Raw genomic sequence first — 13,782 nt, forward strand, 5'->3', positions numbered from 1 at the left:
CGTAATCATGAAATACACGTAGCTCTAGAGTCAACGCTTTCCGTTAACCATTTGCACTTTCTTTTTCACACTACATTAGCATTATATTAAATTTATTTTCACCACAAAATCAACACAATGAATAGTAGGAAGAAGAGGTGATCTCTGACCAGGGACAAGTTGATACTTAATTGATATTAGATAAAGCGGCTATATTCACAAATGTAGAACACCCACCTTACCCCAGCCGCCCAGTCCTCCTGAGTCATTTTCCTTTCATTCATGCATTGCCTTGCATAGAACATAATAAGAAATTAACCGAGACGGGAAAAATTTGCCCTTTCCCGAGTTTGAAAAATTTTCTGGACGGGAAGGGAAATGTAGTTCGAAATTGTGAAAATTTCGAATTCTACACAACCTTTCCCATTCAAGAGCCTGTTTTACAATTTCTGGAACAAGCATTGCATCATTTCAATAAATAGTGCAGAATACGACTTTTCTGGCTAAATCACAAATACTTTAACAAATCGATTAACGAATCGATATAGAAATAATTCGATTGTTAGTGTTTGACAGGAAACGCAAATTCAATTCGTGTTCTCGACTCGAAGTAGTTGTTCACACAAATCAGCACGTGCATATGGAGTCGTAGAAAGATAGTTTTACATTATTTCAGTGGTGATTATTAAGTGTATTGTTTTGTTTATTATCGAATTTTGCGAAAATGAATCCAGAGAAGTTGCGTAAACTCCAGGCTCAGGTCCGTATTGGCGGTAAGGGCACACCCCGAAGAAAGAAGAAGGTGGTTCATGTTACTGCCGCCACCGATGATAAAAAATTACAAAGCTCTTTGAAAAAGCTATCCGTAAATACAATTCCTGGAATTGAGGAAGTAAATATGATCAAAGACGATGGGACAGTAATACATTTTAATAATCCAAAGGCTCAAGCGTCTTTAGCTGCAAATACCTTTGCAATTACTGGCCATGCGGAAAACAAACAGATAACCGAGATGCTTCCGGGTATTCTTAGCCAACTTGGCCCAGAAGGCTTAAATCAACTTAAACGGTTGGCTTCTAGTGTAGCTAACACGGCTTCTGGAGGCAAAGCAACGATTGATGAAGATGATGAGGTACCAGATTTGGTAGAGAATTTTGATGAACCAAGTAAAGAGGAAGCCCCAATTAACAACCCTACTGACAAAGAGAAGAAAGATGTCGCCTCTCCAGTAAGTGAGAAGAAAGAAATCAGCTCTCCAGTAAGTGAGAAGAAAGAAATCAGCTCTCCAGTAAGTGAGAAGAAAGAAATCATCTCTCCAGTAAGTGAGAAGAAAGAAATCAGCTCTCCAGTAAGTGAGAAGAAAGAAATCACCTCTCCAGTGAGTGAGAATAAAGAAAACGAACCTACAACACCTGCAGAAGAAGCAACACCGAAAGTTGACAGGTGAGGAATTCAGTTTGTGTCTACTGATTTTGTTAGATGTGTGCATGTTATTATGTGAATGAGTATGTCATTAATCACTGTTATTTTTTTTGGCTAGAATGTACAATATAAAGAAAGTCTCTAATTCACTTCATACTTCTTATACTTACTTCTTATGCACTCCTAGAGACGTATCTCGAGTTACGAGACGGGGGTCACGTGTTAAAATTGTATATTTATTTGTAGGAGTTGTAAAATAACGTTGTTAATTACCGCGATAATTATCCATAAAGAAACACGGGCACCATCTTCCATGTCAGAACAAATGACGTTCGAAATTCCTTGCGCCGTCTACAGCGTTGCCACACTGTTCAGAGCATTGGTCGTTGAAAGTGATAATTTAGGCGGGAGAGAAAATTATTAACGTGACATAGCCCCACGAACCATCACGGGGACGAGGTATGCCTACTAGGTTAGGTTAGGCCTGTTAGGTTAGGTTCCATTAGCACTCCTTTCGTTCAATTTAGCATATACGGACAACTACAGGTAAGTTTGGCAACAGTGCTTTAACGTTGATTTCAGGAAAGTATGGCGTCTCCTGTGTTGATGAAACGTTGTTGGTCAGTTACGTGCTACAAAACTATAAATTTCTTATTGAAAGTGATCATTGGTTCACAAATCATTCACGGATAACCATTTCAGGTAATGTTAGGTTAGCTTTAGTTATGTTAGGCAAGCATAGTTATAATATTTCGTTTGTAAAAATACGCAAATACTCCACCGCTGATTTTAGGAAACATGGCGTGTTTTGTGAAACATTGTTCGTCATTTACGTGCTACAAAACTACGAATTCCGTATTCAAAGTGATTATTCGCCCAAAAACCATTCATGGAAGGTTCGGTTAGGTTAAGTTAGGTTAGGCAAGCATAGTTATAACATTTCGTTTGTAAAACTTATAAAATTTCGTTCGTAAAACTACAGATATAAACCTTCATAAAAATTGGAAAAAAAATATTTTTTTTTTCAAATTTCCGACTTCGCCGCCGATTTTTAATAACACATTCGTGATTAGGAGGCCAAAATTAGTTAGTAAACCAAAAATTAACAAAATTGGAGACTTTCTCTATATTGTAAATTCGCTCCAGGAGACACATTAAAATCGGATATTTTGTGTTTCGAATGGTTTGTACTTACCAATTGTGTATTGCGGAACACAGTTCATGGTGCCATTATGCTTTTTACATGAAAACAAACACAATTTTTCACATAAAGTGATTTATTTTATTCCTTTCCGAAAATTAACAAAATTGGAGACTTTCTCTATATTGTAAATTCGCTCCCGCTTCCGTAACGCAAGTTATGGTGGGCACATCTTGACTCAAGTTGTGGGTATGCAGTGTTTCAAACTTCTTCACTGAAAAATACCTACTACCGTGCTCGTCACTATTGGAAATTATACATTATGCATGGGTAGCTGAAGGATAACCCCACGAACCATTATGCACAGTAGCTGACGGATAGCCCCACAAACCATTATGCACGGTAGCTGGTCGATAGACCCATGAACCATTCACTGATAGCTCCACGAATGATTCACGGATGGCCCCACGAACCATTCTGCACGGTAGCTGACCGATAGACCCATGGACCATTCACGGATAGCCCAACGAACCATTTCCGATAAGGTTAGGTTTGGTTACGTTAGGCAAGCATAGTAAAAAAAAGCGGGTTTGAAACACTTGACAGGGCTTACGTCATCAAACTTACACAGCATCCGGTTGTTGTAGGGTAAGCAAATGAAAGCAATGTCAATTGTGCATCGGTGAGATATTTCTCTTGAAAAATACATGATTTCCCGGTCAAATATATTCCACGATGAAAGAAAGTACCTTGACGAACGTTGTAAACCTTGGAGAAACTCATTTCCGTAAGTAGTTTTGGTAAATTTCTTATATCGTACAAACGGCTGAAATTTGCTAGTTCATTTAATTTGAATATTCGTACTTACGTATTCTGCATTGAGAAACATTGTTGAAGGTGGCTAATCTTGTGTGTGGGGGGGGGGGGGGTGTCAGAAGCGGTAATATGTGTACATAAACCAGGAATTATACTTTAATTTTATCATGGTCCTAGACTGGCCACACTGATTACGTATGTGACTTTTTTTACACATAAAATGTAAGAGTCTAGATACGAGATTGGATTAAAATATTCATAATGAACTGCCAGTCCTCGTGGTGGAGTGGTTAGCACATCGCTCTACAACGCCAGGGGTCTGGGTTCGAATCCTGGCCTGGGCATGGATGTTTGTGAGCGTCCATTCATCAATTTCATCATATCATCACTCATCCCCATCTTCGCACATTAGCCAAAAGTGGCACAAAAAGTAAAGTAAAATAAAGCAAATCAATCAATATCGTAAAGAAAGGTGAAGTGCTCCCCTGTGCTTACCACCATGCCATGAAGGCATGTGGGGGTAATGCCCCTGACCACCTTTACCCCCCAGGGTTTCCCCCAGGTACCCATGTTATTCAACGCTGGCTGGGTGCTGGGGCCACTTCCAACGTTAGAAAAGTTCCCGGATTTGAACCAGCCGGGCATTGAACCCGGAAACTTTAGCATGGTAGTCAGATGCGTTACCGGTTGAGCCACCGCGGCCACACAAAATCATAATGAACTGATTTCATAGAAATATGAAGTACTTTGTAATGTCTGCTAACAAATGAAAGGAACTTGAGTCTGATGACATAGCCTGAATACATGAAAAGCATTAACAAAAATGTGTGATGCTTTAAAAATGTAGCAACGTTTTACTTCATTTGTCTGTGAAGCATATAGGCTACGGACGCTAAAAAAATTTGTTGGTGAAAAATGTAAATTATATGCATTCACAAACATTTAAACCTTAAATGTTTAAAACAGACTGACACATTATACAAGGGTTGTTCAAGGTTGACCAGGATTTTCATACGTAAAAAATCGATGAATAGCCGGATCATGATGAAACATGCGGGTGACGTAATGTATTCCTTCGCGAGTAACTAGCGCCCGGCATGACGTATTTCGCGCATGCGCAGCAGTTGCAGCGAACATGGCGGCAAGCAGTGTGTCTGTGGCTGTGGAGCAGCGGTGTGTAATCAAATTTCTCGTGAAGGAGAAAGTGAAACCAGCTGAGATTTTCAGACGATTGCAAGCACAGTATGGTGAACAAACGATGTCGCGGACAAGGGTGTACGAATGGTGTGAGCAGTTTCGCGAAGGATGGGAGCTGGTGACAAATGAAGTGCATGGACACATTCGCCCGACTGCAGTCACACCAGTGAATATCGCACGTGTTGAGCAAATGATACTTGAGAACCGGCAAGTAACAGTGCGGGATATTGCTGCCGAGCTGAATATCAGTGTCGGGAGTGTTGAGACAATCATTCACGACCACTTACGCTTCCGCAAAATCTGTGCAAGGTGGGTTCCCTGCCAGCTGACATTCGATCAGAAGTGGACACGCAGGACGGTCTGTGAACAGCTTCTGAACCAGTTTCGAGCAGAAGGTGATGAATTGTTGCAATCCATCATCACGTGTGATGAAACATGGTTGCACAATTCAATCCCAGAGACCAAAATATGCAGCATGGAGTGGCGGCATAAAGGTACCCCGCCCCCCAAGAAAAGCAAAACGCAGCCGTCTGCTGGAAAGATCATGGCAAGTGTCTTCTGGGACGAAGGGCGTTATCCCTTCTGTGTCTTCTGGACAAAGGGAGCACGATTAATGTCCAGCATTACTCCCCATTGTTGAGTGGTGCTGTACGAAAGTCCATTCGCAAGAAAAGACCTGGGATGTTGTCTGGAAATGTCATTCTTCTCCATGACAATGCCCGCCCTCACGGCCAATGTGACAACAACAACTCTGGCCGACATGCGCTGGGAAGTTCTGTTCCATCCCCCCTGCAGTCCGGATTTAGCCCCCAGTGATTATCATTTGTTTGCACCCCTTAAAAACCACCTGGGAGGGAAGAAATTCACGACAGACGAAGCACTGCGGAGCGATGTCCTCCAGTGGATACGACAAGAACAAAGTTCTTTCTACGCCAAAGGAATTCGGGAGCTGCCAGAACGATGGCAACGGTGCCTTGGCACGCACAGAGAATACTTTGAAAAACTGACATAGTTTGGTGTTTCTTCTGCTACCTATTTCCTCTGGAGAAATAAAAGTCCCGGTCAACCTTGAACGACCCTTGTATTAAGATCTACTTCCACATTCACATTTTTTTTTGCTGTCACTTCTTATTTTCACTCCATTCAGTTGAAGACTTCATGGACTTGGCATGATTATGTAAGATTTCAGGATTGTTTAAAAAATTTTCGTTAATACGAGCATGGACCAATGAAAATACTAGCTACTACTTATTATTATTTATTATTATAATTAAACATAATTTCTTAGTTGAAGAGAAAAATTAGTCGAGAAAGGGAAGTTTTGCGCTTGCAGAGGGAAATTGTGCCAAGAGATTGTGGCAACACTGATCTTGCTAGTACATCTCATAATTTCCAAAAAGCATGTTTTTATGAATGTCATAATTAATCCCATAAATTATCTTATATGCAGGGTGATTTTTATTGAACCGGCCTGATAAAATTATCTGTAGTATAAAATATACCATATAGATATTAATGTAATTTATACATGATGTACCTTGAATAGTGTACTGTTGATTGTGATCAGAGCATGTGTTGATAGTGTCCACCATTTTCAAGAAGGCATGCCTCCACCCACGTTTGCAAATTCACTGTGACTCGCTACAGTGTTTCTCCAATGTTCCTGATTTTAGCCAAAATGTTGTCCTTTAACCCTTAAAAGCATGATTTATTTTTTGTCCATTTTTTCTTATTTTTATTCTAATATCTGTTGTACTAATAAGCGATTTTGAATCATTTTTTTGAAAATTTCCATTCTCCCTTTTTGAATTATGCCCAGATACCATATAGTAACGCTATGTGTTCACCCCTACAAATTGATATAATTTTTGAAAACATGGAAATTTTTGAATTAACCTTAAAATTACTTTCCAAATTTGACTATTTTTTTTAAAGAATACAAATATTATAGATCCATTGTACATTAATCTCACAGTTTCTGAACTAAACTGTCTCTGGTAACTATATAGAACATAATGATTACTCTATATTCACTTATTGTTTATCTCCTGAATATTCACTTGTCATATAAACTTTGAATTGAAGTTTTAAGTCCAATTATGCGCAGAAAAGCTAATTGCGACTGGACCTACAGTTTAAAGTGGGATCCGATCCACTGTGCTATGTATGTGTCTCCACCATGTATCGAATCCAGGACCCCTTGATTACAAGGTGACAAAGTTGCCACTATGCCATCAGGGAGGCCCTTGTCAGAACGTATGAAACATGGAACTCAAAAGTCCAAACAACATATCTGACATGTCCAATACGAACACTACTGGTGGACCACCAGCATACTTCATGTTTTCAAAACTTTCCTTTGTGTTGTAATGGGTCACCAAGCTCCATTAGGTGTAACACGAAATGATGTCATATAGTTGTGGGCAATTTCCCATCCAAATTCAAGCTGTGAGAATTTTTGCCTCTGATATTCGTGTAGAATATGGATGAGAGGCTGCAGTGTTCCTAAATTTGTTTTCAATATCAGTGGAATGTTCTTATACTTTTGCCTTGTTAGATGTGAAAACAGGGTAGGTATCCACGGAAGGTTTTCAAGCACCAGGCAGGCTTTGTAACCAAATCCTATAGTTTACCTCTAATAAATAGCTTGCAGGAATTTTTTCCATAATACAGGATCACACTCAACAAAGCTGAACTACTAAACAGGCACAAAATGTTCCATGAAACGGTCATCTATTATTAAAATAAAATATTAATATAAATTATAAGCAATAGAAGTAAATAAACCATGCAAAAGACAACAAGAAGCTTCTACTACTACTACTCCCTAGCCTTCTTAAACCCGAAGGTTCATGGCTGCAGCAACACAGGCCTTCCATCTTTCCCTATCTTGAGCAAGTTCTATATACTCTTTTCCATCCCTACCAATTTCCCTTAGGTCCATCTCAACGTTGTCCCTCCATCTTCGTCTTGGCCTTCCTACAGGTCTCTTACCATCAGGTTTCCCAACAAGAATCCTGTAAACTCCTCTTTCCTCTCCCATTCGTGCAACATGGCCTGCCCACCTAAGTCTTCTTGATTTAATTATTCTGATAATATCTGGACATGAATACAAATTATGTAGTTCTAAATTATGTAACCTCCACTCACCTGTCTCCTCATCCCTTTTAGGTCCAAAGATTTTCCTAAGGATCTTATTTTCAAATACTCTCAATTTATGTTCCTCTTTCAATGTAAGGGACCAAGTTTCACATCCATATAATACTGCAGGCAAAATTACTGTTTTGTATATTTTAACTTTTAGTTTCTTAGATATTAAACGAGAAGACAAATGTTTATGGAGAGAGAAGTAACATGCATTTCCTGAATTAAGCCTACTTTTTATTTCCTCTTTAATATAATTTTCATTTGTTAATATTACTCCTAAGTATTTGAATTTGGAAACTGGTTCAAACGAGTTATCAATAATTAGATTTTGATTATTACCTAACACTTGGTTTCGGCCTGTAAGCATATATTTAGTTTTCTCTTTGTTAACTTCCAAACCTATCTCTTTAGCAGTTTTGAGAAATATTTTCGCATTATTCTTAATTGTATTCACATCATCCCCCCAGTAAGTCTACATCATCTGCATATGCTAACAACTGAGTCACACCAGTTAATTTTAGTCCTTCTTTAGTTTCTTTTACCTTCCTAACAGCATATTCTAAGGCAAAATTAAAGAGCAATGGAGATAATGCATCTCCTTGTTTTAACCCATCATGAATTGTAAATTTGTCAGACATATTAATACCCACACGAATTTTACTTTCTGTTTCACTGGTGCATACTTTTATCATACTAACAAGCTTCTTAGGTATTCCAAACTCTACTAATATATTATATAATTTATCTCTTTTGACCGAATCATATGCTTTTTTGAAATCAATGAATAGCTGATGGACATTTTGATTATATTCCCACTTTTTTTCAAGTGTCTGTCTGATGTGAAAAATTTGATCTGTAGTTGATCTGTTACGTTTAAATCCACATTGATAATCACCTATAATTTCATTAGCATATGGGGTTAGTCTTGTTAAAAGAATGTTAGATAATAAGAAGCTTTACAATTTAAATTTCTTGCTTTACATGTAAGAATAAATGAAGTAATTTTGAAAAGCCTGTAGGTACTGTATCTGCATAGGGTTACCATTTGGTTACGCTACCAAAAAAATCGAACAAGTGATGGAAATTCTTGTACAGAAAACATAAGTTTTACATTACATGTGTTTACTAAATGCTGAAAACATTCAGAACATGTTAATGAAATACAATCAGATAAGAACACCATATTTACTTTCCAGTGCATGACATGAATTATAAAAGTGAAGGTAAAAACAAATACATCATCTCACAACAATAACGTTACCTGGACCGAAACTAGTGGTCTCAAATGCAAGCTTTGTTTCCTAGAACGACTTCTGGCACTAGGTTTGCCTACACACTCAAGCCTCTATTTTGTCCAAATGTTGAGTATTACCGTAGCGTTTCAGGGTTAAAGCTTGTAACACACACGGTTTGTTTGCATACACCCTGTGCTTCAGTAAACCTCACAGGAAAAAAATCTGGGCTGGTAAGGTTTTGATCTTGGGGGCCTGTCACCTTGGCACTGCAAACACATTTGGACGTGTTCTTGAACCTTGCAGCATAAGTGCTACCACCTGTCGGACCGTCTTCACACTATTTGACTCAGCATGGCCCATGGATTATTATGTTATAATTGTGAACGGTTATATGCATCACCTGTAGCATTATTTGTAAATTCGTCAGGCCCGTGTTATAAGAATCACCCTGTATATACCTGCTCAAATTGGTTGGTTTTATTGTGATGACTCTCCACTACCTTTCTTATACCATTATTTATTGCTTGGTAATCAAGTTTGAAATTATTTTTATTGCAATTTTTTAATAGGTATTTTTTGCGTAAAATTGTTAATACCATTTTTCTCCATGCTTCATTTCAGTAATTGAAGATAGATTTTGAGCTTCTTATCGGATGATCAATGAAGCAACATGAAGAGCTATGCAGAGCTGAATGGTCGACTGAAGAAATCTCACAAGGGAACAGATTGGTAGATTTTTCCTTGTGTTAAAGAAAATAATAAGTTGCTGTTGTCTTAAATACAGTTCATGGTTAGAAGTTGTAATGTCATGTAGTTAACTTATAAACTTTGCAAAGTTTATAAATCAATCGAGTATAAATATATGTATTGGGACTTTTTTTTTAAAGCATAAAATCACATTATTAAGGTTACTGGTAAGCATTTGCAGTGTTTTTCGCTCATATTACACCTACATTTTGGGGTTCCACCTAAAAATTTAAACATGGATCATATATTGAAGCATCTGTGAAAAACATGAAACCGTATATCTATATTCATGTAGCAACTGCTAAAATATGCAAGTGCTGTTTTAAGAATCCTGGAAACTAGGATACAATGCAAGCCCATAAGTGTATAAATATATCTACACATTTCATTGTCATTATGGTGAACTTGTTAGGTTTTTCTTATCTTTGCATTTATGACATGCAATGTAGGCCTTTTTTTTGTGCGTAAATTATAAATTGGAACACATTGGAATAGCTTTTTTTTTATATATTTTTTGGAGATTTTCCGTAAATGTCCTCTTTGAGAAAGTACTTGCAAATTTATTATCAATTTATTCGAAAATAATTGGCAGTATTGAACTCTGGCTAAATAATTCTAGCTTCATTGTATACATAATCAGCATCAGTTGTTTCTATATTCTATTAAGAGTAGTCTAAAGCAATTCTTTCAAGGAAGTACCTGTGTAGTAAAAGCAGCAGTTTGTATCATAGCAGATTTTATAACAAAGTAAAATTTATAAAGTGAAATCAAAAATTCAATTCTAAGGATGCCATTCACTTTTCCACTTCGCTTTATTTTTCACCACAGTTTTGATGAATTTGAATAATTACATGGAACATACTCATAATTTACTGACTTTTGAATGTTGAAACTGCATGCATGTGAATTTCTGTAGTACTTTGTAAAATGTGTCTAACATTTCTTGTGTTAATCTTCATCATATAATCGAAAGGTTTGTGTTTTATATAATTTTTTTGACCTGTGTTCATGTTACACAGTTATATCATTTTGTCCTGATTTTTTGTACTGTTTGTCATTCTGAACATAAACTTAGTCATGCACTTATTTCTTTATAGATCTGTGTTTTTTGCAACAGGTACTTTTTCACTGTTTCTTAACACAAGAATCTTCCATTGTCCATTGAAAAATTGAATAAAGTAATTCTAGATTTTATCTCTTTACTACATGTGAACTTCTGTTAATGGGATGTAACACCCAGTATATGTAATTTTGGGCTTTGTCATCTGTATAGCTAGTTTAAGACAAAATCTTGAAAAATGTACATGGGCATTTTAATTTCTTTTTAATTTTAATACCTCAACGTTTTTTATATTACTAAGGAGCTGAAGTCCAGTTCTGGCATGTGCTTACTATTTAATCAAACTTTTGCCACATCATGTGGCATCTTCAGAAGTGAAGACAAGAATAGTCAAAGTTTCAAACATGGGAGCGTAAATTGGGTTAAAGAGGTTAAAACTGAAGGTAAAAGTTGAAAAACAATGCAGGGTGCCCTGTCACTCTTTGCTACTCCCTGTCAGGCTGGCAACTCCTGCATTGTGTTTTACCTTCAATGGTATCCTTTTTAACCCAACTTTTGCAGCAAGACCATGCATAGTAGCAGAAAAGGGTGAATAAAAGTGGGCAGTGCATAGCAGAACACACTGCTGGGAAGGGTCTTAAGTAAGTACATGCCAAAACTGGATTTAATGTACTTAGTGAAATGATGGCATGTGGTGTTATGCCTCATTTGTTCTTCAGATTTTTTATAAACATTAAAAATATATTTAGAAGTTAATAATACAACTTGCTGAACATGCAAATTGTTTAATTATTTCTATAATTTTAGAACTTCTGTAGTTCACTTGACACTTAAAAAAACACGTTATTCTGAAGCTGAAGATTCACAGTGTAGCTGAATGATTAGTACTCTTGCCTGTAGTATGAGTTGATGCAGGTTTGATACCTGGTAGGACCCCCAAACTTTCTGTTGGTTTGTCATTATGGGGCAGCTATTGTAGGGCTACCATATTTTAAAATGCATATCAAGCTTGATGTGCAGTCCATCATTTATAACTGTTGTGATGCTTAACAGTATGAAATGCGAAAGAACCTTCTGCAGCACTTACTTTATCTTCATGTTCACTGCCAGGTTTTGTGAAAAACTGAGTCAGTTTTGTAGATGAAGCTTCACCTCTGACGGCTCTTTTGTGCTTTTCGGACTCCACGTGTGCTTTCAAGTCTAGCCCTCCTTTTTTTTCTTTTTTGCCACAGACCCATATGTACCGGGTTTACAAACCATACACTCGCCTTCAAAATCATCTCTACCACGTCTAAAACATGAATACTTTCTTGTAACTCATTAGTAAACTTGCACTTTCTTTTAGGCATATTAGTAGCTTACACAGTGTTCGCAAACTCTAACTTCCACTTCGAAACACGAACAAACGAATGACGCGGAAATCACATTGACCGGAACTTGAAACTGTAACAACAAACGACTAACGCGTAGCTCATCGTCCAGTACTGCCAACACCAGACGTTTAATGATTCGAAAAGTTGTAACTTCGTGATCTCTGACCTATAATGGTTTGATAAAAGTAAAAACCTGCCCAGATGCAAATTTCAGGGTCCGAAAAGAGGGCATATCCAGGAAAACCAGGACGTATGGTACCCCTAAGCTATTGGGAAAAAGGAAATAGAAAGGCTGAAAACAGCAAGGATTGGACTGCAGCGATCATGCCCTACTGAATGAAAACCTGCTTTGCAGGCTGTGCCCCTTAATGGGCTATTGTTCGGGAGGGAGTAAAGTGTTTTAATCATGCTTTCATGAGCCTTAATGTGGAATACCTTAACCAACATTTTAAGAAATTGTCGTGTGTTATGTGAATATGAACCACAAAAACTTTACCTTGAGAAAGAAAACCTGTGAACTTAGACAACATATCGTCGGCTGAGTATTGTTTTGTGATATCTCCACTTTTCGTTTGAAATGTGTTCATGATGACATTGTGTTCCGTACATGTTAATGAATCATGTTTTAAAGCGACATTATCGACAATAATAAAATGTTAGTGCAAATTGTGTAATGTATTTCAAAGTTCACATATTTCAAACTTCAATCAGCTCTCCTGGAAATGTAGTGCAGATAGACATACAACATAGTATTCAGCCCGCGATATTGTGAAACTTAAAATTGTTTCATCGCATAATCATCACACAATGTTTTTTTCGGTCCAAGAATTAGTTTATAACTTTTCATCTTGAAGTCATTGTATGGGCATGTCAGATTACAAAACCAATGCCAGCACAGAATCTTCAGACACAGAAGTTTAAATTTTGTAAGTCTGTACTTCACAACACTAGTAAATTATCGTAAGTGTAATATTTTGACTATAATGCACATATCAGTAACTAAGATCAGACTAGATTGCTAAATTGCCACAAAGAAATAGTGTATGTTGATTGGACTATTAAATTTTATCGGATATTGATTATTCCGTGCATCCTAATCTTGCACCAAAGCCAGTTTATCTTCAAGTACCCGTAATAGCAGCAATTTTTTTAAAGAAAAAGCTTCACATAATGGTCACACATCAGTTTTTTGCAAAATACTTAGTCATGAAGTCTGCGACGATTATGTGGTGGAACGGTATTTTAAAGCACTTCGTACACGATCAAATAAATGATGAACAAGTCCTTGAATTGAATGCTTAAATGGAAATTACATCGGAGACAATACCATTTTTCTCATTGGATCCAAGGTTTGGTCAAAGAATCAATTTTCAAAAAAACAAAAAACTGCTAATTGGATCGTATTATCGCCCACATAAGAACTCTCCTATTTCTATCCTCGAAGCCTGCAGGGATTCGGTATTAGCAGCAATGACAAGTGGTGATATTATGTTATTTGGTGATTTCAACCTGTCCATCAATTGGGAAAGCCCAAATACGGGAACTATAAACTGCCAAAATGATCAGTGGTTTCTTGATACGTTCATTCATGGAATAGGGTTAAACCAGTTCAACTTGCATAAAACACGTGGTGACAGCAACCTTGATTATGTACTGGCAACCCTG

At 37.3% G+C, this 13,782-nt stretch overlaps 1 protein-coding gene across 1 annotated transcript; it reads left to right on the forward strand.

The window, feature by feature from the left end:
• The first annotated feature begins 576 nt into the window (after positions 1-576).
• Positions 577-10,987, forward strand: LOC145983083 (transcription factor BTF3 homolog 4-like). Its single transcript, XM_083116354.1, has 2 exons — positions 577-1,422; positions 9,559-10,987. The coding sequence occupies exons 1-2, from the start codon at positions 704-706 to the stop codon at positions 9,563-9,565; spliced, it is 726 nt and encodes a 241-aa protein (XP_082972480.1). The 5' UTR covers positions 577-703; the 3' UTR covers positions 9,566-10,987.
• Positions 10,988-13,782: the final 2,795 nt, after the last annotated feature.

This window comes from Lepisma saccharinum, unplaced genomic scaffold, assembly GCF_977018435.1.
Source record: "Lepisma saccharinum unplaced genomic scaffold, izLepSacc3.1 HAP1_SCAFFOLD_634, whole genome shotgun sequence".
Taxonomy (NCBI): domain Eukaryota; kingdom Metazoa; phylum Arthropoda; class Insecta; order Zygentoma; family Lepismatidae; genus Lepisma; species Lepisma saccharinum.